Source organism: Rhamphochromis longiceps, linkage group LG7 (assembly GCF_057381845.1).
Source record: "Rhamphochromis longiceps isolate RC_006_pf linkage group LG7, R_longiceps_female_GT1.1, whole genome shotgun sequence".
NCBI classification, from domain to species: domain Eukaryota; kingdom Metazoa; phylum Chordata; class Actinopteri; order Cichliformes; family Cichlidae; genus Rhamphochromis; species Rhamphochromis longiceps.
This window is the reverse complement of record NC_140563.1, coordinates 69926467-69950405: the sequence shown is the minus strand read 5'-3', so window position 1 is coordinate 69950405 and position 23939 is coordinate 69926467. Positions and strand designations below refer to the sequence as shown.

General features: G+C 45.5%; 3 protein-coding genes across 3 annotated transcripts; 2 read left to right on the top strand and 1 right to left on the bottom strand.

Annotated features, from left to right (window-relative positions):
* Positions 1–240: 240 nt before the first annotated feature.
* fem1b (fem-1 homolog b) lies at positions 241–6570 on the bottom strand. The gene is made up of 2 exons (XM_085415053.1): positions 5883–6570; positions 241–3561 (listed from the first exon to the last, which is right to left on the bottom strand). The coding sequence occupies exons 1-2, from the start codon at positions 6128–6130 to the stop codon at positions 1926–1928; spliced, it is 1884 nt and encodes a 627-aa protein (XP_085271179.1). The 5' UTR covers positions 6131–6570; the 3' UTR covers positions 241–1925.
* LOC146666925 (ceroid-lipofuscinosis neuronal protein 6 homolog) lies at positions 6501–14016 on the top strand. Its single transcript, XM_085415054.1, has 9 exons — positions 6501–6632; positions 7618–7783; positions 8875–8995; positions 9244–9342; positions 9431–9619; positions 10193–10248; positions 10467–10589; positions 13094–13222; positions 13585–14016. The coding sequence occupies exons 2-9, from the start codon at positions 7704–7706 to the stop codon at positions 13730–13732; spliced, it is 945 nt and encodes a 314-aa protein (XP_085271180.1). The 5' UTR covers positions 6501–6632; positions 7618–7703; the 3' UTR covers positions 13733–14016.
* A 1448-nt stretch (positions 14017–15464) lies between these two features.
* Positions 15465–23875, top strand: LOC146666924 (calmodulin-like protein 4). Its single transcript, XM_085411459.1, has 4 exons — positions 15465–15519; positions 18221–18361; positions 19386–19574; positions 23638–23875. Exons 1-4 carry the CDS (start codon positions 15465–15467, stop codon positions 23733–23735), a joined length of 483 nt encoding a protein of 160 aa, XP_085267585.1. The 3' UTR covers positions 23736–23875.
* The last annotated feature ends 64 nt before the right edge of the window (positions 23876–23939 follow it).

Genomic DNA, 23939 nt, shown 5'->3' with positions numbered 1-23939 from the left:
TACATTTGAACATCATATTATTGCAATAAACATGAGAGCAGGTGAGATTTGGCACCTGTGTGGAAAATAAGAGCGGGCCTCTGCTGGAGCATCCACAGCTTTGCTCTCAAACGTCTCATCCTCACTTTGGACCAAACAGGCCGGGCCTTAGCGAGCATCTAAAGCTCAACGACCTGAGCACAAATGTTCACGAACGTGACGTTTGGGTTAAAGGTGTTTATAAAGTGACAGGCAGCTTCAGTAGGGGAGGGATGTGAGAAGAGTCGGACCTGCTCCCAGATAAATAAAACGCCGCAGCGTCGATATTCAACATCCGGCAGGAATGCAAAAAACGCCCGCAGAGCATCGATCAAAACCTTCATCCTCTAACGTCCCTCCTGGAGGATCCTGCTCCAGATCTGGAAAATTAATCCACCGACTCCAGTCTCACACCGCTAAACGCTAGCACCGAGTAAGATTACCATTTATTTCTCAACCACTCACTTTAACGACGCTGATATTAAAACTTAAAGCCAGAAACGGCCCATCAGACTGGATGCGAGTCGGGATTATCCGGACGTTTTACTTAAAGGCACTGCTGATCCCGGTGAGGTGACGCCTACGATGCAGAAATCTGAAACCTGCACTCAAAACTGATTTCTTTTCCTTGTTTGGTTTCAGATCCAGTTTTAAAATCTTTGATTCTTGCAGCGGGGCGTTCACCAACACGAGAGGCTTTCAACAAACGCCAAAACATTACAGTAAATTCCACGGGCGGTTCTGCAGATCCCCAACGCCTCGGTCAATTTTCAAGTCTGCGAGTGCGCAAGGGTGACGCAGATATGGTCATTAACGCCCAGGCGACGCCGCACCAGCTCCCCACGTGTCAGTCGGAAGGCCGCCGGCAGTCGAGTCCCCCGCCCCCGAAACGCTCGCAGCTTCCCAAGAGTCAGCGTGGAGAAACATCCATCACGGCGAGCTTGAGATGTGCTCGTTATCTAAACCGTAAGAGACCGACTGACGAGCCTTTTGTTGGCTCACTTTTCACATCCTGGTGTCAAAAGTTAGAATAAAATAAAACTTTGTCACGTTATGGCATCAAAGTGTAACTCCTGCTGATTTCTACAACAGCAGGAGAGACGTCGGTTTGAACACTTCAACTGAATCTGGGCTTCAAGACTCAGTTCGACCCTCGGCGGAGGCTTTTTGGCACGTACTTATCCATTAACTAAAAAAAAAACTAACTTTATCGGGACATAAAATCTGCATTCAGACAAATCTGATGAAACTCCGTGTAAAGGTCGTCTGTTTTCTTTCTAACACTAAACTTTGACATTTTTTATGCTGTTTCTTTTTAGAATTTCTCAGACAGTGAGAGAAAGTCAAAGCAGCTCATTTGCAGTTATTTTATCAGAAATCTCATTAAAAAAACAACAAAAACAAAACCCGACACAGCTGATGAGAAAAAGGCTGAACGCTGCCCAAATAAATACCCACAACTATAAATAAAAGGGCGTGGAAGGATTCAGAGCAGGAGTGTCCGCACAGTTTCTTTAGAGCCAGAAGAAAAAGTTGAACTCAAACGTGATGAAGCAGACGTCTGAATTCAGCCTCGACCCGCCACAGTCAGGAACAACCCCAATAAAAACTTCTCTCCAATTAAAAAATAATCCTCTGCGCGACGGCTGATTGGTGGTTGAGCTCGGTCGTCCGGCGGCGTCTCTTCAGGCACTCGTTCCTTCGGTCCGATCATTTCTTCTTACACAATCGCGGCGACGTGGCGGCAGCTTCCTGGCAGAGAGGTAAGGCAAAACAGGAAGCTGCCTGGTGCTGCCGAAAAGAAAAAAAAGATTTTTTTTATATAAAAATGCTCAAAAAACGATCTGAGCTGCCAACCTCAGCACCGTGTGAACTGTTAGAAAAACGTTTTTAAAAATCGTCCGGCGTCAGTGGAACTCCACGAACTCTTCGAGCGTTTTGGGGATCTGGTTGCGATACGTGATCTGGTGCTGCCGGACGGCGCGCGCCGCCAGGCACTTGAGGCTCATCTTCATCTGCGTCTTCAGCAGGATCTCGGACACGCCCGTCGTGCTCTTGTCCAGCGGCGTCTTGTTCTGCTTGTTGGTCATATCCGTGTGCGCGCCGGCCTCCACTAGGTTGATGATGATGGCGTGCAGCGTGAGGAAGTCGCTGATGGGCCGGTTGTACTGGACGATGACGTGCAGCGGCGTGTTGCCCTCGTTGTCGATGGCATTGACCTGCGCGCCGCAGTCGATCAGCAGCTTGGTGACCTGCGCGTTGGGGAAGCTGCACACATCGTTGGTGTGGAAGTCATCCACCGGCGTGGTGGAGCTGATGGCGAGGTGGAGCAGCGAGGCGCCCTCGCGTGACCGCGGATCTAGCTGGATCAGGTCGTAGATGTGCTTGTTGATGGCGGCGCGCTGCGCGTCGCTGCAGGTGGTTTTAGTGGAGATGCACGCCAGGTACAGGAAGGTGAAGACGTTGGACTCGTAACTCTCCATGGCCTGTGGCAGCTCGGATTCAGCGGCGGCCTCCACGCGAACCATGCTGCGCTGAATCTCCAGAACGCTGCAACTCAGCACCTGCTCGACAGCGGCGGCTGACACGTGCTCCTTCAGGTGGACCATCTGCGAGAACACCTGGGCAAAGCGCAGCAGGTCCTTGTGCGTGTTGCGGTTTCCTTTCTGCCGCAGGCGGAGGGCGTGCAGCCACAGCTTGATGCACTGTTCAAACTCCATGTTGTCAGCGTAGACGGCGCCACGGTAGATTATCGGATGCGACACGTCGATATTGTCCGAGCCCAGGATCCGCTCTCGGATCATCAGTCCCTCCATGTGCAGGGCGTCGCGGTCCACCCTGATGGCCTCCAGGTCCTGCAGCGTTTGACACTCGCGGCGCCCTCCGTAAGCCTCGACGGCTGGGAACAGTTCCTTGGTGATGTTGTTGTCTGGATCGCGGTAGCGCTCCATCATGGCCGCGTGGAGGTAGTGGTACGTCCTCTGTATGTCGTAGTTCTCCCTGTCGTTGGCGAACGAGGCGCCCAGCAGCTCCAGGGCCTCGATGCGGCTGTGAGGGTCGCAGTCGGCGTGCGCCAGCAGCAGCTCCACCACGTCAGCCTTGCAGCTCTCCGCCGCCACTTTCAGCGGCGTCATGCCGTGCCCGTTCACCACCATGGATGCCTGGCATTGCATCAGCTCTTTGACAATGTCCAGATGTCCTGCCTCAGCTGCAAAGTGCAGCGCGGTGGCCCCGCAGTGGGCCTTGGCGTTGGGGTCCGCCCCCTTCTCCAACAGGAACCTCACCACCTCCGTGTGGCCTTTGTAGGCGGCAATCATCAGACAGGTGTTGTTGAACTTGTTGGTGATGCTGATGTCGGCGTTGTGCTCCACCAGGTAGCGAACGATGTCCAGACGCCCGTCGAAGCAGGCGGCTCGCAGGGGGGTGGAGTTTGTGATGGTGGTGTGGTTGACGTTGGCGTGGTGACTCACCAGAAGACGCACCACCTCGAAGTGTCCTGCGCCGGCTGCACACCACAGCGCCGTGGCACCGTCGATGACGTAGCTGCAGGCCAGAGACAACAAACGTTAACGTGTCATCATCCTCCGGTTAAATGGTCACGATTCAAACAACAACGACAGTAACGACTACAAGAACAATAAAAACAGATTCAACTGTTGGTTGAATTGTAATTTTCAGGAGTTCTGTCCTTCACCCATTCAGTATTTTCTAAATGAAAGCCGTTTACGTAGAGCAGGTGTCAGTGTCAGTTTACCAAAACTCATGAAAACAGAACAATCTCAGTAAAATTCAAGCTCTCTTTTGTCTGGTTATGAATCAAGCGCGCCCTCTTCCTTTACTGCAGAGAGCACACAGTGGGACTGACTGTGACGTTGATGACTGAGGACCAGAGGACACAGACATGCTTTGAATACATCTGTCGACCTCCACGAGATGTTTGAACCATCAGAGATAAAACGCCGCGGTCTTTGTGCCGTTCCACGGAGACTCTGAACCGTCACGTTTGGATAGCGGCAGCAGACCTGCAGCATGTCGACCCCTCAGGCTGCTCATCTGTTTCCTGACAAACTGCTCATTAAACGAGGAATAATTTAAAAAGCAAACACCTTCTGCTGAGGTAAAGAGCCGCTGAATGAAGCTTTTGGTTTCAATGCTTTTAAAATGAAACAGAAACCTGGTCTTTCCCCGTGATCCGGATTCTCTTATCACTTCAAAGGTGCTCTGATTATCTAACCGAGCCTTCAGCCTCATCACGTAAAGCACTGAAGAACATTTAACAGCACGTTTACAGGCAGACCTCGCTGCAGTGAAACAGATCGCTTATATAACGGTAAACATACAGTACCTCATTTTTTTAGAGTATTTGATAGAAACCAGATTATAGTATTCATATATATCCTCTTGATGTGTTCGCATCACCCCTCCCTGACCTGCACTCAATCTACAGCAGGCGGTGCTGGACCAAGGCCAGGAAGATGGTGAAGGACCTCAGCCATCCCAACAACAGACTGTTCTCTCTGCTGAGGTCAGGAAAGCGATTCCGCTCCCTGAAGACCAACACAGAGAGACTGAGGAGGAGCTTCTTCCCGCAGGCGATACGGTCTCTCAATCACACCACCACACAGTACTGACCCACACATATGGTTCTTACACACACACTGGACTTTCTGGACTTTGGTTTCACTTCATCACTTAAATCACTTTAAGCATATTTGCACTGCACAAGACATAATGTGGATTGCACAACACTGGTCACTATATTCTTCATTTCCAGTTAATACTTGTACAGCTGCTGTTATTGTGTATATATTTATTTATATTTCTTCATACATTCTTATATAGTTCTATTGTGTATTTTGTTGTACAGTTATTTTATTTTCAACTTTAATTTATATATTTTATCTTATTCTTCCCAGTTAAATTTACCCTTCATTCTAATTTGTGTTGTACAGTTATTTCATTTTTAACATTAATTTATATTTTATTCCTTCCTAGTTAAATTTACCCTTTTTAATTTTTCATATTTATTTCCTATCTTATTCATAGCCTTTTCCTTTTTTGTTCTCTTTAGGTCACGAGCAGTTGTCCAAGCATTTCACTACATATCGTACTGTGTATGACTGTGTACGTGACAAATAAAATTTGAATTTGAATCAACTTAGAATTAATCCATTAAAATATACAGTATATATGGTTCGCAGCGTGTGGAAGTGGAATACAGTGGCCGAGATGGAAATCGTCTTTTCACCTGGTCACATTTTATGTATGTGATCAGAGACGCCCGCACAGAGTACGACTTATCCCCAAACACCACAAACCGCTGTCAGACCATACTATGACTTTCACACATGTACGCCTTCATCATCCCGCTCTCCTCCTCCTCCAACAACGACAGATCCATTTCAAACAGTTTCACTAATGCAGACTAACAGCAGCTAACAGCTGTAAAATGTAATAATTGTCCTTTTTAAACATCCTCTAAAACTGTTTCCAACAAAAATGTCTTATTAGTTCTCCATCATCATGTCAGACTTTTTCCATTTTTAACCTCTGACCCTTTTTTCACAAATGCACCAGTTTTGTTTCTGTTAACTTCTGTTAAGTTTATTCATTTCCCAAGATTAGTTTGATTGACACTTATTTAGGGCACTATATGAAAGCTGCTGTGGACATAAGCTGGTGCAGCAGGTTAGCAGGTGAGGACCAGTCAAACTACATCAGACGAATTTCTGTAAACTCGGTTTTTCTTTTAACAAACACTTTGAGTTTTGCGTGACCTCTGTCCTGCCTGACTTCATGAAACTGGTGATATCTGAGTAATAAACCTGGCTGTGGAGCGCAGGTAGCCTCGGGTGAGCTCGTACCCGTCAAACCGAACCGTGCCGGTCTGCTCGGTGTCCACCTTGTAGTGGTCCAGGAGGAGCCGGACCACCTTGTCGTGGCCGTTCCGCGCCGCGATGATCAGCGGGGTGGACCTCTGGCCGCTCAGGTGGGTCACGTAGCTCAGCAGGAACTGCGTCTCCGCCTCGGAGTGGTTCAGCAGCAGCGCGGCCAGGGTCAGGACTCGGCCCTCGCTGGCAGCCTTGTACACATACCCGGCCAGAGACTCCATGAGAGCCCGAGAGGAAGCCAGGAGCTCCGCGTTCTTCCAAACTGACAGCGTCCACTCCCCCGGAGCGATCCGCCTCCCATTAAAGAGTCCACACCGGCCCCGGGGGTGACATGAAACGGCTCTGTCCTACTTACAGCCCCGGAGGAAACGTTCAGAGGTCCCGGCTGGTTTGACTATAAGCACTGGACTCTGGGTGTGCGTCTCCGGGCAGCAGCAGAGCGAGTGGACCGGTTAGCTCCGACGGCTAACTGCTAACGTCAGCGAGCGGCTTCCAAAGCGTGTCTGAGGTCAAAGGTCAGATAAATGACACCTCCTGTTGTTGCTGAAAATAAAAACGACGTCCCGCAGCGTCAAACACTCAGAAACAAACAGCTGATTTCAGCGTTCACGGAAGTTTCCGCTTTAAAACACCTCCGACAGGAACGTTCTCCAGCAACTTCTGTTCCCGCCTCTTCTTCTGCTGCTCACCGCGAGAGGGCCCGCACTGCAGCGCCACCCTCTGGTCCGGGTCAATTACTGCATCTGCTCATCAAAACAAAAACCGTCAGGATAATCACGAGATATCCATTTGAATTGGTTTAGTATAAAATAATGACTTTAACTTGAATTTTAAATTAAGATAAAAAAAAATTATATAGATATTTTTTGCCATTAATTTCCCAAGCTTCAGATTATTTTGAAATTTGTCTAAATATTTCATATATTTCGTAGTTTGTTTTTTTAAATTGCCTATAATTTATTATTATTATTATTGTTATTATTATTATTATTATTATTTTTCACATTTTTAAAAAGGAAATCTTCCAGTTTTTCTTTTGCTTATTTTAAATTTTTGTGTCAAGTTGTGGTAAATTTGCAATTTTTATATTATTAATTTTTGATATGTGTCATTAATCAATTTCTTTCTTATTAATTGCCATACAGTTTTTTTCTCTAACACTTATTAAAGTGTGAGTGTGGTGTTTTTCTTGAGAGGCCATTAATCCGTTATGTTCTGTACATTCCCTGATTTTATGCTGCATTTCAGGCAGATTCATTTTGAGACTGTTTGACTGCTTAAAAAATGTAGTTGTGATTATGTGGCTTCAAAGTTTGGGTTTTTTACTTTCACTCGGCAGGTGAAAAGATGAGCTATAGCTGTACTGTCCCAGTCAGCCTGATGTCACCTGAAAGCAGTTCAAACTACAAAGTGCTGACTTTCAGCAGAGCAAGCTCAGTCTGAGCTCTGCTCAGTCAGATGCTGCAGGTTCATTTTTTCCTTTTCAGTAAAATGAAAACATGTTTTTGAGGTTTTTATCTCTTTACACTGAACTCCAGGACCATAAGCTCTGAGATCAGCTCATCTAAACCAGATTAATCTAATAAAAACTGGGAGGGGGGTTTGTGCAGATTAATGCTAATCTGCTGACAGATTAACCTGATGGATGGACTTCCTGTAGAAGCTCTGTGTTTGTGCTGGTGAAATCATTTGCTTTGATTTATTTCAGATGAAGAGAAACCGTTTCTGGAGCACCGGTGCTCGCTGTGGGACTGACACCTCGGTGGGAATGAAAAGGACAATAACGCAGAGAATATGACTTTACGGACAGACACGAAGACGTCCACGAGGAAGAGAGAGAACCCAGCTCTGCGTGCAGCAGCTTTCATGTGCAGGTTTGTGCAGTTCAATTTCTCATAATTCCCACCCATAATCAGTTATTCACCTTTAATTAATGTCACAGCTTTGGACCAATGATTAAAAGACATCTGCAGACGCCTCTACAGAAACATCTAATTTATTTATTTACTAATTAATTCATGAGATTAGATGAAAATTTTAACCTCTAAACTGTGCCATCCATCCTTGCATCCATCTATTCGTCCATGTCCTTGAGTTCTCCTCAGGGCTCATAAAAGTATTCCAGATTCAGCTCAGGGCCTCCTGTTAGTCCGACTTTCCTGAAAACACCTCATGATAAAGAAACGCTGCTGTAGTAAATGAAAGAAATATCTATCAGCACAACTCTAAAACGTGTGAGAAATAAACTACATTTTTAACTGTGCCTCATGATGAAAATAATAAACTTCTTCGATTGTGAAAAAACAGGAACTTCTGTTAGTTGATTGTCTGTTTCTGTAAAACTTGTAAAAAATGTTTAAAACCAACACTTACGTCTGCTTTAACACATCCAGAGCTGTTCATTTGACCAGATTTGGGTCTTTGCTGGGCCACTTTTGGCCCCCGGACCTTTTGTTTGACACCCCTGGCCCAGAGAAAGGTGGCCCCTCCTCCCCAGTCCTGGCTCCAGGGTCAGGGCACTTGATTTCTTCTGTGTGGCCCTCTGGGCCCTCATCCAGTACCAGTTTACCTCAGGAGCCCGCTCCACATCCATAACTCAGCTCCTGAGATCAGTCCAGCGTGTGCGCCCAGACGAGGGCTCTGTGAGATTTCAGACAGGTCTGAATATCAATTTAACTTCAATGGAAGACAAGCTCTTTTTATTCATACGACCCATTCTCTTAAACTAGTCAGTATAAGCTCGTATAAGTCTGAGAGTCAGAGTCCACTGCAGCCTCCCTTCAAACAGGCTCTGTGCTGTTGTTTCAGACCTCCTGACGTCCGTAACCTGTGAAGGCTGGAGACATTTTTCACCTTTTGCAATCACCGAGCTCCCATTTTCCCGTCTTCCTGTTTCAGCTGCTTCTATGTTTTTTCTGTGTTAACGGTGCGTTTACGTTCCTCCGCTCGTCTCTGTGTCCTGCAGCCGCTCGGCCGGTTCCACGCAGGTGGAGGCGGTTCTGCCGAGGCCCCGCTTCCACCTAGACCTCTGGCTCAGCTTCACCTTCCAGAATTGGATCCTGGATGTTGGCCGTCCTGTCGTCATGGTAACAAAACGATGACTAGCGCTTAATTTCGGGACTTTCTATTTTCACCCAGAGGGAGCCTAACAGGACATTCAGCATCTGTTTTGTTCTGCTGCTGAAACGTGATCGCTTTCAGTCGTCGCTATATTTTCATTAAGACGCCACCTCGCTCATCTGCATTGGAATAATAATAATAATTATTATAATAATAAAGCATTAGTGGAATAATGTTGGGAAAACCTAACCATGAAGTGTCTTGTTTTTGGCAGCTCGTCCTCCCTGCCGATTGGCTCCCTCTGCAGCATCCTGGGGTTGCAGACCATCTCCACTTCCTGTACAACGTCACGGCTCCGCTCATACTTCTCAAAGTAACTGTGACGCGCCTCAGGCTATCCCACATGACGAACTCCTTTGGTGTCGATTTTCTGAGTTTTAATTGACTTTGCTCCGTCTCAGATGCTTGAACGCAGCCCCTGGATGCTCCCGGGCCTCGCCGTCCGCCTTGGCATCATCGCCGTTTCCATGGGAACCACCCTTCACTTGGTGGCAGACTCCATCACGAGACGCCTGCTGCTGATTGGTTACCAGCTGCACCTGCCTGTTAGAGAGAATCCAATAATGAGGAACCTCAAACCTTCGGCCCTGGTAGGTGCTGCACTCGAAAGACCGAATAACAAACAGTGAGAGGACCCCGGACCGTGAACGGTGGGAAAATATACATCTGAGCTCAGGAGGGGGTCCTTGAGCTGAGATCCTTCTGTAAGAACCGAACCGCTCCTCCTCCTCCTCATCCTCCCTCGGTGTGAGTCAGATTTAGTGAAACTGAAGCTGAACACTTGTTCTCCTGATACAGAGTTCAGCTCGTCCCCATTACAATCTGAACTGAATGCACAACAACACAGTGAGAATTTAAAGGACTCCAGGTCTGTTTCTGACACATTGATTCTGATCCTTCAGTCTAAGCTGGTGAGTGAAGTGTGGTTCAGAGAAAGTAGAATGTAAGAAACCTCCACTGATCTTCATACAGAAGGCAGCAGAAATCTGACAGCTGACACCAAAACCTTCCAGATGGACGAACAGCGCCGCAGACCCGAGGACACATGTGAATCTGAACTTGGGGAAACAGTTGAATGACTGATGCATCATCTGCTATTTGAGAAATAAAACAAATAAATGAATAAAATTGATTCGTGTTCATAAAGTTTTTGTGTTTTTCAGGTCGACGTCTTTGAGCTGCTGTTTCACTACGATGACACTGTTGGTCACATGATGTGGTAAGAAGAGAAAAAGCTGTTGTGTTGTGTTAAGCGATGACTCCACATGCGGACAAAAATGTATAATTATAATTAAGCACAAGTGCAGAAAAATGTTGCAAAACAGACAAAAACAAATGCAGCTTTAAATTCAAAGGAAAAGCGATTTTTCAACAAAAGAGCAGACGATGTCGATGTTTGACATTTATTCTTGTAACGAGGATCGTTTTCCTCCTTAGGTACGTCCCTTTCTTCCTCGTCCTCGTGCTCTTCTTCAATGGTTGTTTCAGTCGCAGGGAGCAGGAGGAGAGGATGCCACCGTCAGCGTGGATGCTACTCGCTCCAAACGCTGCCTACTACTGGTCAGTCTGCTTTACTACAACATCCTCTGCACATGCTCTGTCCGTGCTTAAAGTTCAGTCCCTGCAAATATCTGAGGGAAGAACAAAACTTACTTTTAGGTTTTACTGATACTAATTTAGCTCATAAACAGCATGTGAAGGGCTGGAGGTGGGTTGCAAAGCAGCTTACAGACGTGCAGCAACGTTAATCCAGAGTTTTAAAGAAAAAGAGCAACTTGGAATAATAATTGCCAGTTTTGATGAAATGCGTCCGTCTGCCCTGTGAGAGCCAAGACATCGAAAACACATCATCAACGCTTCGTCATCATCAGGTGACGTCTTCAGTCTCAGCTGACTGCAGCTTTCCAACCTTAGAAACAGGACATTTGCATAATGACTGAAACCAGCCCACTGAAGGAACAATGGGCTGTGAGGTCACTTCCTTGATCAATAATATGCAAACTGTCTTGACCACCAATCAATGGCCAGCATTGTAAGATGGTGACAGATGTACCCTTAGGCCCCCTCCTCCATTCAGAGATGGTCTCTACCCTTTTCACATAAATGGCCTCCTTGACTCCGCCTTCAAACCAGCGTTCCTCCCTGTCCAGGATGTTACATCCTCATCATTGAAGGCGTGGCCACTGGCCTGTAGGTACATGTTTCAACACCAAGAGGTCACCTGGATGAGTGACGGACCGTTTCTCCCACTGAAAACTGGACGTAGCGTCTTCAGTGGGCTTTCTGGGATTTCCTTACCTGGATGACTGAGCATCAAATAAGCTGTTATTTTCATCTCAGAGGAACATTAACCACAGAGTTTTCTATTTAAACCCAAAGTAGCTAACAGATGGAGGCACCAAGTGAAACCTGTGTTGGCTGAAAGTAGTAATTAAAGTCCAGCAGCAGGTACATAAATCTGCATTTAGTCTGCAGTGAGAGGTTTGTGTATTGTGTGAGAGTCAGACGTGCAGAGGCTCATTCTCGACTTTACTCCAGGACATTTCCATATTTTTGAGACACTCACTCACACAGCCAGCCAGGCAGAACAAAATTAAATTCATTCATAATTAAGAAGATCTAAAGAGCTCAGGGGTCAGGTGGCTCCCAGCAGCAGAAACAACGAACACAACGGAGAAGCTTTGAAGTTACAGAGAATGAAATATTCTCCCAGTATACAATCACAGCGGCACACACACAGTTTAGACGCGTGGACGTGAAAAATATACAGAATGAATTTTGACTAGTGCGTGAGTATAAAATAAAAGCATGTTTTTATTTTTAGTTTAAGACGCCATATTTGCTTCTTTATGGACAAAAATGACCTTTGTGGTGGCCGAGTTGGACTGAAGCTAAGTGATAAAATAATATTATCATTTTTTAAATATTTGTTTTAATCACAGGTCACAGCTGAAGTCACAGATAATCGTGGATATTTTGAGTTTTAATAAAGAAATATCAGTAATTAGAACTCTTATAAGTTAAATCTTCATTATGTTGAATTTCGGACATTTGAAAGTTTTGCTTTAATCTGCTGGCTGTCCTCCCACCAGGTAACAGCTGAACTCACCTGTAAATAGTTGAAGAACAATACCCGACCACCTGAGGCTGTGTGTGTGTGTGTGTGTGTGATCACCTCCAGCTGTTAGTAATAATTGATTAGCTGCTTCTCAGGTGTTGCTGACTTCCTGGTTTATGCAGTGAGGACAGAATTCAAGAAGCGAGTGAAGGTCGACTCAGACCTTTAAATACCAAACGAGTGTTTTACTTTGTGCTTCTGCTGGTTGCAGTTTTTAAACCTTTGCTCGTTCTCTGCTGTTAAATTAAAGCAACTTTTTCAGTTCACTGCTCCCTTCAACATAAACGCATCAAACAGGTGAATGGCTGTTTTCACACACAAACCTAAAATTCATCATTTTTCTGACACACAAATAGTGAAAGCCTCAGACCTCTGAGTGTGACGGAGACAAAGTGCGTTCTGCAGCTGGATAGCAAAAGGTTGCTGGCGGATGCAGGAAGTTTCAAACGATTGTGATTCACTGTAACTACGGTGACCAACCGTCCTCTTTTTTTGCACTCGTTGACTTGTAAAAGCCTATATGACCTTTTTTATGTCACCATTCATTAACCGTACAGAGAAAGCATAGTTTAAATATGAAACAGTGTTATTAAAGTTCTTCATGACTGGTCCAAGTGTCCTATTTATTGAAAATCAAAATACGGTCACCTTACTGAAACACACACGGTGGAAAACTGCCCGATGTGCACTTATGTTGCACTCTGGTCAGTTAGAATTACACTGAAACTGAGTGGAAAACACATTTTTAACATGGCAGGAAGCTTCCTCACACTCACCTATAGAAAAACAGCTTCAAAACGAACCGACTGGCTCCTCCCCTGAAATGATCCCTGAAGCGGCTTGGTCTGCTTACACCAGTGGACGTTTGCAGGGCGACTTCACCCACCGGCCACCTGATGGAGCCACTGAGCTGATTGGTTATGCTTCTCTTTGTCCCTGGCGACAGGTATTTAATCACAGAAGGACAGACCTTCATCCTCTTCACCTTCACCTTCTTCGCCATGACCACTACAGTGATGCATCAGAGGAGGCGGGGCTTGTTTCTCAACAGTGATGGGCTTTTCATGTTCTACAGGTAAAAAAAAAAAGAGAAAACGCAGCGAATGAGCAAACTGGGAAACATAAATAATTATGTTTTCAGGTTTTTAGTCGACCAACATTAAAGGTTCAAGGTTAAGTTGGTAATACACCGACTCATTCAGGCTCTCAGGATCAATAATAGTTAAAACAACATCTCACATCATTAACGCAGACGGCTCGTTTTCACTGTCCTCCACCCTTTTCTTCTCCATCTGTGGGCCCAAAGCTCCGCTCACACAGGCGACTGTTTGGTGACACGCTGGGGAAAATGAGCATTTCATAACTGCTTGTTGAGTGGTTGCTGCCTTCCTGCAAACTCCTACATAAGACGTCCTTTGTTTGACTCTGTGCTGATAGTTTCTCTGCAGCTCTGATCCTGGTGGCGATCTGGGTGGCCTGTCTGTGGAACGACAGCATCCTGAGGACGACAGTCCCCGGACTGATCTACATCCCACGGCCCTGCACCGTCTACACGCTCCACCTCCACCAGATGAGCCACATATGACGGAGTTAGAAGGAGAAGAATGAGGATCTGTCGCAGAATCACAGGAACGCCATGATGAAACTGTTTATGGTTTTCACTGGATATTAGAAATACAGCCTCACAGCATCCACACTTTTCCACCTGTTTATTACTGGGATACAAAAACTGAAAGCAGCTCACAAACCACCAAAAATATTCATTCTCCTCAGCTCACGCTCAAGGATTTTCCCTAAGAAACATGAAAAATGCAGCTGAAATATATAAAATCAAATATTAGTTTAAATATGCGTGGATATATATGTGAATAAAACTGAACCAAGTAAATGTATCTGAATACCCAAAGTCTCAGTTCTCAGATCTTTTAATTTAACCTTCTTTTTAATTTAATTTGGAGGAGTTATGCCTCAAAAACATCCTCAATGTATTAAATTCAGCAGCGTGCTCTAATACAACCTCAGTTCATGTAGAGAGAGGCTTCAGGCTCAGAGTATGGTTTATACGAGCACACCGCGATAAGAGCTCCGATAAAGACGAAGAACAACGTCACAGCGATGTGTTGTATCAGAGTTATTTCTTGTTAAATCATATTTCTCATTCAGTTCAGTTTTATTTATACAAATCACAACAACAGTCGCCTCAAGGAGCTTTATACTGTAAGGTCGACCCTACAATAATACATACAGAGGAAACCCAACAATCATATGAGCCCCTATGAGCAGCACTTTGGCGACAGTGGGAAGGAAAAACTCCCTTTTAACAGGAAGAAACCTCCAGCAGAACCAGGCTCAGGGAGGGGCGGGGCCATCTGCTGTGATTGGTTGGGGTGAGAGAAGGAAGACAGGATAAAGACATGCTGTGGAAGAGAGACAGAGGTTAATAACAGATATGATTCAATGCAGAGAGGTCTGTTAATACATAGTGGGTGAGAAAGGTGACTGGAAAGGAAAAACTCAATGCATCATGGGAATCCCCGGCAGCCTACGTCTATTGCAGCATAACTAAGGGAGGATTCAGGGTCACCTGGTCCAGCCCTAACTATATGCTTTAGCAAAAAGGAAAGTTTGAAGCCTGATCTTGAAAGTAGAGATAGTGTCTGTCTCCTGAATCCAAACTGGAAGCTGGTTCCACAGAAGAGGGGCCTGAAAACTGAAGGCTCTGCCTCCCATTCTACTTTTAAATAACCTACAGTGAGCGATTCACCGAGTCTGTCTTTAGACAGAAGAATTCACAGGTTTCCAACTAAACAGCATTTTACAGATTTAAGATAAAAAAAAATATGTGTAGCTCTAGAAATAATATTAACCTTTAATCCTTTTCTGCTCCTGTGCATCGACTCTCTGAGAGTATCTGCTCCATCTAATGAAAACTGAATTTTGTTTCAAATAATTGTTGATTTTGCAGCAGTTTTTAGGCGTTCAGGAGTCCTCCAGTGTTGACTGTTCACCTCTGACCCTGGTCACGTGGGTCAGAGGTGAACAGAGGTGTGTAGGAGGCTTTCAGCTGCTCGTATGTGCAGCATGTGTGATATTAAATATATATGCTTTCAAACATAAACGCGACACCTCAGCAGCAGAGGGATGAGCCTGGCTGTCCCAGCCAGCATCCGCCGTCCGCTCCCGTTACATTCCTCATCTTTCAGAGCGTGGATCAGTTTTCCTGAGCGCTGACAGCCGGCTGCTTCGTCACAACAGCAGACACAATGGTGAGATAACGTCCCCGCTGAAGCTTCACGCTGTCGTCCAGATTTCTGTTAATGCTGTTCCTGCTTTCATTCCAGGCAAAGTTCCTGACTCAGGATCAGATTAACGGTAAGATGCTGACACGTGTGCCCTTGCTGTCCTGACACAGCTGCTTACTGCTGGAACTTAAACTGATGCATTCAGATGACGAAGCGTTGACCGTGATGGTCTCTGTGCAGCAGGAAGGACAGGTTATTATTTCAGCCACAGGCAGCAGGACTTTAATCAGACAGAAGAGTCTTGTGTGGCCGCTGCGGCACAAAGCAGCGCTTGTTCCAGTTCAGCTGACCTCCCTGACCCGCTAACGCGATCAGACAGCGAGGGTCCGAGCGCAGTGTTTGCTAATGAGGAGGTATTGCATCCAAACACTGATTTTCAGTCTGCTTGTGTTTGGTGGTTTCTCATCTTCCAGTCTGTTAAACTGCCGTCAGGGCTTCCCACGGGACACAAGTTTATTCTGACACAGGCGAACATGCACAGATGCAGCTTTTATTCACTCATTTTACAATCAGTTTAGTGTTTTCAGCAAACTTAGTGTCTGCGTGGATGACAGTCGAATCAGCTGGGAAGAGTCATTAAAAGATGAAGATCGTGAGATTTCCCTGATGTTCCAAACACAACAATGGAAAGGGAAGAAGTGGCTTTTCTTGTTTGAGTTGTTAAAATCATTAAAATGTCTTTAAGTGTCAAACAGTTTGACAGGATGGAAGAGTGGACTGGAAATATCTCAGCTGAGGTCACAGGATGTGTTCTCGATGTGCATCCAGCCTGTGAAACACCAAAAGTCCCAAGAGCTCCATCTCAGACTCTGCAGACCTCAGTTAGCAGGTTAAAGGTTAAAATCTGTGACAGTGCAGCTAGAAACAGACTGAACAAACAAGACTCGTCTCTCTAAAAAGAACAAGGCAGCACGTTTTAGTTTTTCAAAGCCTAAAATCCTGCTCCTCACATACAAGGTCTTAAATAATCAGGCCCCATCTTATCTTAATGACCTTGTAGTACCATATCACCCTATTAGAGCACTTCGCTCTCGCTCTGCAGGCCTACTTGTTGTTCCTAGAGTATTTAAAAGTAGAATGGGAGGCAGAGCCTTCAGTTTTCAGGCCCCTCTTCTGTGGAACCAGCTTCCAGTTTGGATTCAGGAGACAGACACTATCTCTACTTTCAAGATCAGGCTTCAAACTTTCCTTTTTGCTAAAGCATATAGTTAGGGCTGGACCAGGTGACCCTGAATCCTCCCTTAGTTATGCTGCAATAGACGTAGGCTGCTGGGGGATTCCCATGATGCATTGAGTTTTTCCTTTCCAGTCACCTTTCTCACTCACTATGTATTAACAGACCTCTCTGCATTGAATCATATCTGTTATTAACCTCTGTCTCTCTTCCACAGCATGTCTTTATCCTGTCTTCCTTCTCTCACCCCAACCAATCACAGCAGATGGCCCCGCCCCTCCCTGAGCCTGGTTCTGCTGGAGGTTTCTTCCTGTTAAAAGGGAGTTTTTCCTTCCCACTGTCGCCAAAGTGCTGCTCATAGGGGCTCATATGATTGTTGGGTTTCCTCTGTATGTGTTATTGTAGGGTCGACCTTACAGTATAAAGCTCCTTGAGGCGACTGTTGTTGTGATTTGTATAAATAAAACTGAACTGAATGAGAAATATGATTTAACAAGAAATAACTCTGATACAACACATCGCTGTGACGTTGTTCTTCATCTTGATCTTCGCCTTGAGGTGACTGTTGTTGGCACTATATGAATAAAATTGAATTGAATCAAAGCTGCATGTAAACAAAGAACAAGACTTCAGCAGCTTGAAGAAACCAAAGACCTCATACAGCCGTCAGCACGGTGGAGGAGGGACGATGATCTGAGTGGACCATGAGCTCCTCTGTAGAGTCAGTTAGGCCGTGTGTCCCACAGCTGAAGCTTGGACCAAACCGGCTCATCAACAGGACAAAGATCCCAGCACAGCAGCAGGTCTGCAACAGAACGACTGAAGAAGGAAAGAATGGAGCTGCTGCAGAGCTCAGAGAGCTGTGCATGAGCGGATGTTGCAAACCTCAATGAGGCGACGCAACTAAAACTCCTCCACAGTGATGAGGCAGATAAAGACATCACTGCACGTTATTGGTGCTAAAACAGGTTCTTTGGCTGGAGTGAATGCAGAGTCCTGTGAAGCACGGCTGTGTATTACATAGTATGTACAGTGGCTTGCAAAAGTATTCGGCCCCCTTGAACTTTTCCACATTTTGTCACATTACAGCCACAAAAATGAATCAATGTTATTGGAATTCCAGGTGAAAGACCAACACAAAGTGGTGCACACGTGAGAAGTGGAACACAAATCACACATTTTGTACAAATAAATAACTGCAAAGTGGGGCTACCTCACAGCCACACTCTTTGTGGGCAAGTTCAAGGGGGCCGAATACTTTTGCATCCACTGTAGTATGTGAACAGATGTAACCTTGGTACAGAAAGATAAAGGCGCCTTTGAGGCTCATTTGCAGCAGATGGGACGGGCACGCGTGTCCGATCGGTCTCGCTGCCTCTGGAGGAGCTGTGAGTGAAGTTTAACACGTTTGTCTCAGGAGTGAAGGCTGAAGTTGCTCTTTAGTTTCCTTTGCACCTTGTTAGCATCATCCACCTTCTCCCAGCAGGTGACGCACTCAGGCTGAGACCTGCTGACATCACTGATCCTGCTCTGTCCACATGACAAAGCAACAATGTGGACTCCCGCACATGTGTATAACGTGTTCATGTGTCCGCAGAGTTTAAGGAGTGTTTCTCGCTGTACGACCGCCAGCGGAAAGGCAAGATCGAAGCCAAGGAGCTGATAACAGTGATGCGATGCCTTGGGTCGAGCCCCACCCCCTCCGAGGTCCAGCGCCACCTCCTGAGCCACAACATGGGTAGAGTATTCCCGAAATCATCCTTCCGACTCCTTATTTCTGATTTCTGAGGTGACGCAGTAATAACTCAAATCAGGGAAAGTGCTGAAATGAAACAGTTCAGCTCACCAGCCCACGAGCAGCGCAGCTATTTCAGTGAGCAAACCAAGCATTTATCACCTCATGTGATCTTAATGGCTCCATTTGTGTTTATCAAACCTGACCTGCTTGCTTTGTCCCCTGTGTTGCCTTCATCTTCCTCACCGCACCAACGGAGTCAAAAACATGTGAAAAGTTGTCGGAGACGCAGATGATTGATTCTCTCGGCCTCCACTTTCCCCCGTATGCTCACGAGAGGCTGTGGAGGTCCTGGAGGAGAGTGTTACTGTTTGGATAATGTTCACCTTATTTTCCAAAGACTGGAGACCCCGGGGCAGATCCCTGAGATCAGGTCTCTCAGCTGGGTCAGGTGGAGGACGTGGCAGAGGAATGAGACCCTGATATGCAAGATTGGGCTGGTATTTCCATCATGTTTGACAGAAGGGGCTGAGATAAATAATCCAATGTGGACAGATTAATGGATTTACCTGAAGATAAAGATTTTAATATCCTGAGATCAAGAAAAAGTTATTCAGTCATTGTTGTAAGAAGACAGCAAGCCTGAACGAAGCTCCTGTTTCCATGTCAGCGCCCCTGAACCTTAGATTTCCTGGAAAGCTGCGAAAGTTTGAGGAGTAATTTTAAATTTGCTGTAGTTTTGATATTTGTGTCTGTTTCCATAAAGGAGGTGATATTTGTTTTTCCTTGTTTCTCTCATACACACTGAGATCAGCCTGGAGGAAGCTGTGTGTGTTCTGGTTAATTAACTGCATATCGTCAGCAGCTACCTCACAGCCACACTCTTTACATTTGCTTTTATTGCTTTAGTGTTTGCTCATTTCATATACACTGTGTGGTACTTTCTCCCCCGCCCTTCCCTTCTCCTGCAGTGGCCTCATTTCTTTGTGCCAGTAAAAGCAGATCTCTGTTTTCTTTCTGCTCACAGGCCGGGAAGGAGAGCTGGACTTCTCCACCTTCCTGAGCATCATGCACCGGCAGCTCCAGCAGGAGGCGCCAGAGCAGGAGATTTTGGAGGCCATGAGGATGGCTGACAAGGAGCAGAAAGGCTTCATCCTGGCCTCTGAGCTGCGAGCCAAACTCACCGGGCTGGGAGAGAAACTGACAGACAAAGAGGGTGAGTGTCTCCTAAAACCACTCACATTTAACCCTCTCGAGGCAGGCGTTGCAGATTTGCAACAGTTAAAAACTAACAACCCGATTACCCCACATACATGTTTTATGAGTTTTTTTTACTCAGAAGTACCACTGCAGGTATTCTCTTGTGCATTAGCAACAAAAACTTAATTTGAGCCTGAGAGGGTTAATCCAGTCGCCTCAAGGTGCTTTATATTGTAAGGTAGACCCACAATAGTACATAGAGAGATATACCCAACAATGACCCCCTATGAGCAAGCACTTTGGCGACAGTGGGAAGGAAAAACTCCCTTTTAACAGGAAGAAACCTCCAACAGAACCAGGTTCAGGGAGGGGCGGGGCCATCTGCTGTGATATAAGGAAGACAGGACAAAGACATGCTTTTGACAAGTGGAAGTGAATCCTCGTGCACGGTGTTGTTACAGGCAGCAAAGTTACTGCTCATTGAGCTCTGCAGTTTTCAGCATTTCAGACTTTTAATCCATTTCTACACAGAAGTTGGTGACAGTGAAAACAGAGCTCTGCAGCATCACAAACCAACAACTCAGCATTTTGCTTCTTTGTTGCCCACAGATGGCTGAGCGAGATTGTTTCTGTAGACTTTAATACCTGAAGCCTCACATAGCAAGAAGAATGCGTGCTGTTATGCATGTGGAATGAACACGAGGAGTGTAGGAGCCATATGAGTTGTTCCTTTTTTGATTAAGTGGGTTGGTTTAAATGCAATCACTGTACTGGTGCACGGGCGTGGGGCGTGACTCATGGGTGTGTTAGGTGGTAAATGTGGTTGCACTCACCTGTTCACCGCACCTGATGTTGATGAGCAGAAAAGTAGGGTGAGCATGAGGGGAAACCTTCTGTCGACCGCAGCTTGAGTCAGCTTGACTGTAACTTGATGTATGGTTTATGCACTAATTTATGCCACAGGCCGATGTTGTAGTTTGGTGTAGTAATTGGGGGAATTTTTTGTGAGTTGCAGTTATTTTGTTTGTGCAGTCTGTGCATTTGTTTAATAGTTTGATCCCATGTGCTGATTCGTATAGTGGACAGTACCATGTGGAATAAAAGGAGCAAATAGTACAGAAGTGCATCTCATGTGTTTCCTGTTGCGCGTCATCTGTGTCCTCATGTTTAGCCTGCCGCGGCCGTTGGTTGGAGGAGCCGCAATAAGGAGGTTCATAATGTTTTGTGTTCTTCTCCACATCCTGCAGGGTTTTGGTTTGCACTTGTCTGACTGGTTCCCATTCTCCACTTTAACTGCTGATAAAAGGTTGTTTAAGGAGCTCCTATCAGAACACGTCATTTCCCCGAGGACGCGTCTAATCCATCTGAATGATTGTGTCGTTTCCAGAGAGAGGGAACACCTTACACTAATCCATCCTTCTTTCTTTCTGTTGCTTTCATCATTACTGAAACAAACTGGCTGCATCTCTGTTTAAATGATTGGCCTGTTAGTAGAACTGCCATGTTTGATCAACACATCCACCAAGTCACTGACGGGTCAAAAAAGTGCAACGCTAAAATGCAATTTAACTTAAAAAAATGCTAATAGTTATTGAAACGTTTAATATAAAAACTACAGAAATGGCTGGTTTAGTTTAAGTTCAGTCAAAAAGCTCATGAAACATGTCGGTCTTATTGGTAATTAAAGTATTTTATGTCATCATTTCTTGATCTAAGTAGCTCTCTGAGGCTCTCTAAAGAGAAGGTTGAGAAGCAGGAAAGAGATTTAAAAATGCTCCCAGTTATTAGAAATGGACGAGTCCACTGTAAGAAGAGTCATGAGTCGTCCAGGACCATTGACCCGACTGAGGAGAGCATGTTTTGTGATACTTCAAATAAAAGAGAAACAAATGAAGCCTGTCCTCATTTAGAAGAATATTACTGCAAAACTATTTTGCACTGAGCACACTGTGCTTTCAAAGAGCCGCCTCTTTGGAAGAAAGCGCTCTGCACGACTAATTAAAGATAGACTTGTTTGGCTGAAACAGACCATCGATGTTTTTAGCGCAGACTAAAGGCGCTGAAATCCAAAAACAACTGTGGAGCCCGATGGAAGAAATGCTCTTTCATATCAAAGAGTGCTTGAAGCTAGCGTGAGGCTATCTGTCCGAAAGTTAAAACAAAAGTCCAACTTTGAAAGTAATAATGATGCTCAGCACGCTAACAAATACACCAAGGAATGGCTCAGAAAGAAGAGATGGAGGTTATGAAACACCAAGAGCCCCAAAATCCCACCGAGGGAAGAAAAAGACATCATAGAAAACCTTCAAATACTTTTTGTAACTGATGAATTTGGAGAACTTCAGCATTTGGCCTGGCTGTGCTGTTACTTTTTTAACAGCATATTACATTAATATTTATTTTTGCTGAATAACGTAGCAGCTTCAGCTTCTCCTGTGGTGGTGTTCAAGCACTCGGCTGTTATCAGTTTCATCTGCGATGCCAAAAAACCCAACACAGGCTGTAAGGCAACATTTATGAACAGATATGACTTTCTATGAAAACTCAATGAAAGGATCTATTACTCAATGTCAAACATATGTTGTGTAGCGCTTTGCAAAAATCTCGAGCCACTCTTCATGTCTTTACATCCATGTAGGTTCACAGTCATTCAGGTCCTGGAGCTGGAAAAAAGAAGGAAACACGACGTCCTTTAGTTTGTGAAGACTTCTTCATAAATGCCACGGCTTTATCGAGAGGCTGTTTGGTGTCTCCAGTGTCTGAGCACTCCTCACTGCACTGCTACACTACGCTGTTTAGTTTGTGTCTGAGTGTGTAGCGTGGTCTGAAGTGCACTGGGATGTTGAGACTCTCCTGAGTTTCTCTGATAAACCTGCTACATCAGGGATGAAGCGTTGTTCTGTTTGTCCTTCTCATCCTCCATAGCTGGTGTCTGATCTTCTTTTTTCTGCATCTTTGCTGATTTGATGAGAGCCACATGTTACACATGCTTCCTTTACGTGTGCGTTCCTTCTTTCTCCCTTCAGGCTTAGAGGGAACATGTTCTGCCTGGTGTTGGGTCCTGTTACTCCAAGTCTGTGTTCCAGAGGGTGATGGGAGTCAGAGAGGAGGTACTGGTCCATGTGTGTGGGCTTCTGTAAACTTCAGTGTTGAGGTTTCCATTGTCCTCAGTGTTCATGGCACTGTTATCTTTGTGTCTTCCCTGGTGTATTTGATGTTTCTATCCAGATTTGATTCCACTTCTTGGGTTTTGATTTTGACCCAGGTGTCGTCCATGTATCGGTATCATCGGCTAGGTGCTGTCCCTTCCTGCATGTAAACGACGGGCGATCGTGGCTCAAGAGTTGGGAGTTCGCCTTGTAATCTGAAGGTTGCCGGTTCGAGTCCCGGCTTGTGAAGCGCTATGCAAATACAGACCATTTACCATTTCAAAGGTTGGACACACCAGGGAGCCCATGGCACATCCATGTTTGTGTCTGTAAAAACCCTCGTTGTGGAGGTGTATCAGGGTGAAGCTGGTTCTGTTTTCTGTCTGCAGTTGTTTCCTGACAGTCTCTGCTGCCTCGGTTGTAGGGATACAAGACTGAGACCACATCAGAGGACACAATGGTTTCATCTGGATCCAGTGCAAGTTTCTGGACCGTGTTGGTAGAGTTGGTGGGGAGCTAGCATGGTGGCGAGGTTCTTGGAAATGTTGTAGGAGGCTAAGTTTATACTGATACCCTGTCACCCGCCGTCATGTGGGACCTGTGAAATTCTCTGTAAAGGGTTTTAATGAGAACTTTATTTAAAGAAATTGGCATCTAATTTCCATCATTTTATTCAGGACAACCTGAATGATCAGAATAAATATGCTTCATTCATGTGACATGAATGCACACACTTATGGCCCTGAAACAGAATATAAAACTAAATATCAGAATTTCCTTCTAATCACAGACAAAAGCTGATGATTGGTTTGCTTTTCTAAAACTGGAGCTGCTGACAGGGAGAAGAATGGATACACACTTTCTACAGGTTTCTATTACATCTGGAACAAATGAGTTAACTGTGATTGACAGCTGTGTCTGTGTTTTCAGTGGACGAGCTGCTGCAGGAGGCGGGTGTTGGAGCAGATGGGCGGGTCCACTGCGAGCAGTTCGCTAAAGTAGCGACACGCTGCCACAGAAAGCACTGACGTCACAACTGACATCCTCTCTGCTGTCGAAACAACGACACTGTGCTCAAGCGTCTCCACGTAGTCAGAGTGTAGATAAAGTCAGACGTTTGGAGGCAGGTCCGTCTTTCACTGCAGCTGCAAACTTTGCATGTGACAAATAAAAGGCTTGACTGGTGAGAAGGAATATTTGCAGCTGGAAGAGCAGCCGCCTTATTTCTATTA

Excerpts from the sequence above, each read along its gene's own strand:
- fem1b (XM_085415053.1), bottom strand. The coding sequence starts at position 6,130 with ATGGAGTCTCTGGCCGGGTATGTGTACAAGGCTGCCAGCGAGGGCCGA. Across the intron at positions 3,562-5,882 it reads GGCACGGTTCGGTTTGACGG|CTACGTCATCGACGGTGCCA; the intron begins GTACGAGCTCAC and ends TCTGGCCTGCAG.
- LOC146666924 (XM_085411459.1), top strand. The coding sequence starts at position 15,465 with ATGCTGTTCCTGCTTTCATTCCAGGCAAAGTTCCTGACTCAGGATCAG. Across the intron at positions 15,520-18,220 it reads GACTCAGGATCAGATTAACG|AGTTTAAGGAGTGTTTCTCG; the intron begins GTAAGATGCTGA and ends ATGTGTCCGCAG. Across the intron at positions 19,575-23,637 it reads GAAACTGACAGACAAAGAGG|TGGACGAGCTGCTGCAGGAG; the intron begins GTGAGTGTCTCC and ends CTGTGTTTTCAG.
- LOC146666925 (XM_085415054.1), top strand. The coding sequence starts at position 7,704 with ATGACTTTACGGACAGACACGAAGACGTCCACGAGGAAGAGAGAGAAC. Across the intron at positions 10,249-10,466 it reads ACTGTTGGTCACATGATGTG|GTACGTCCCTTTCTTCCTCG; the intron begins GTAAGAAGAGAA and ends TTTCCTCCTTAG. Across the intron at positions 10,590-13,093 it reads CCAAACGCTGCCTACTACTG|GTATTTAATCACAGAAGGAC; the intron begins GTCAGTCTGCTT and ends CCCTGGCGACAG.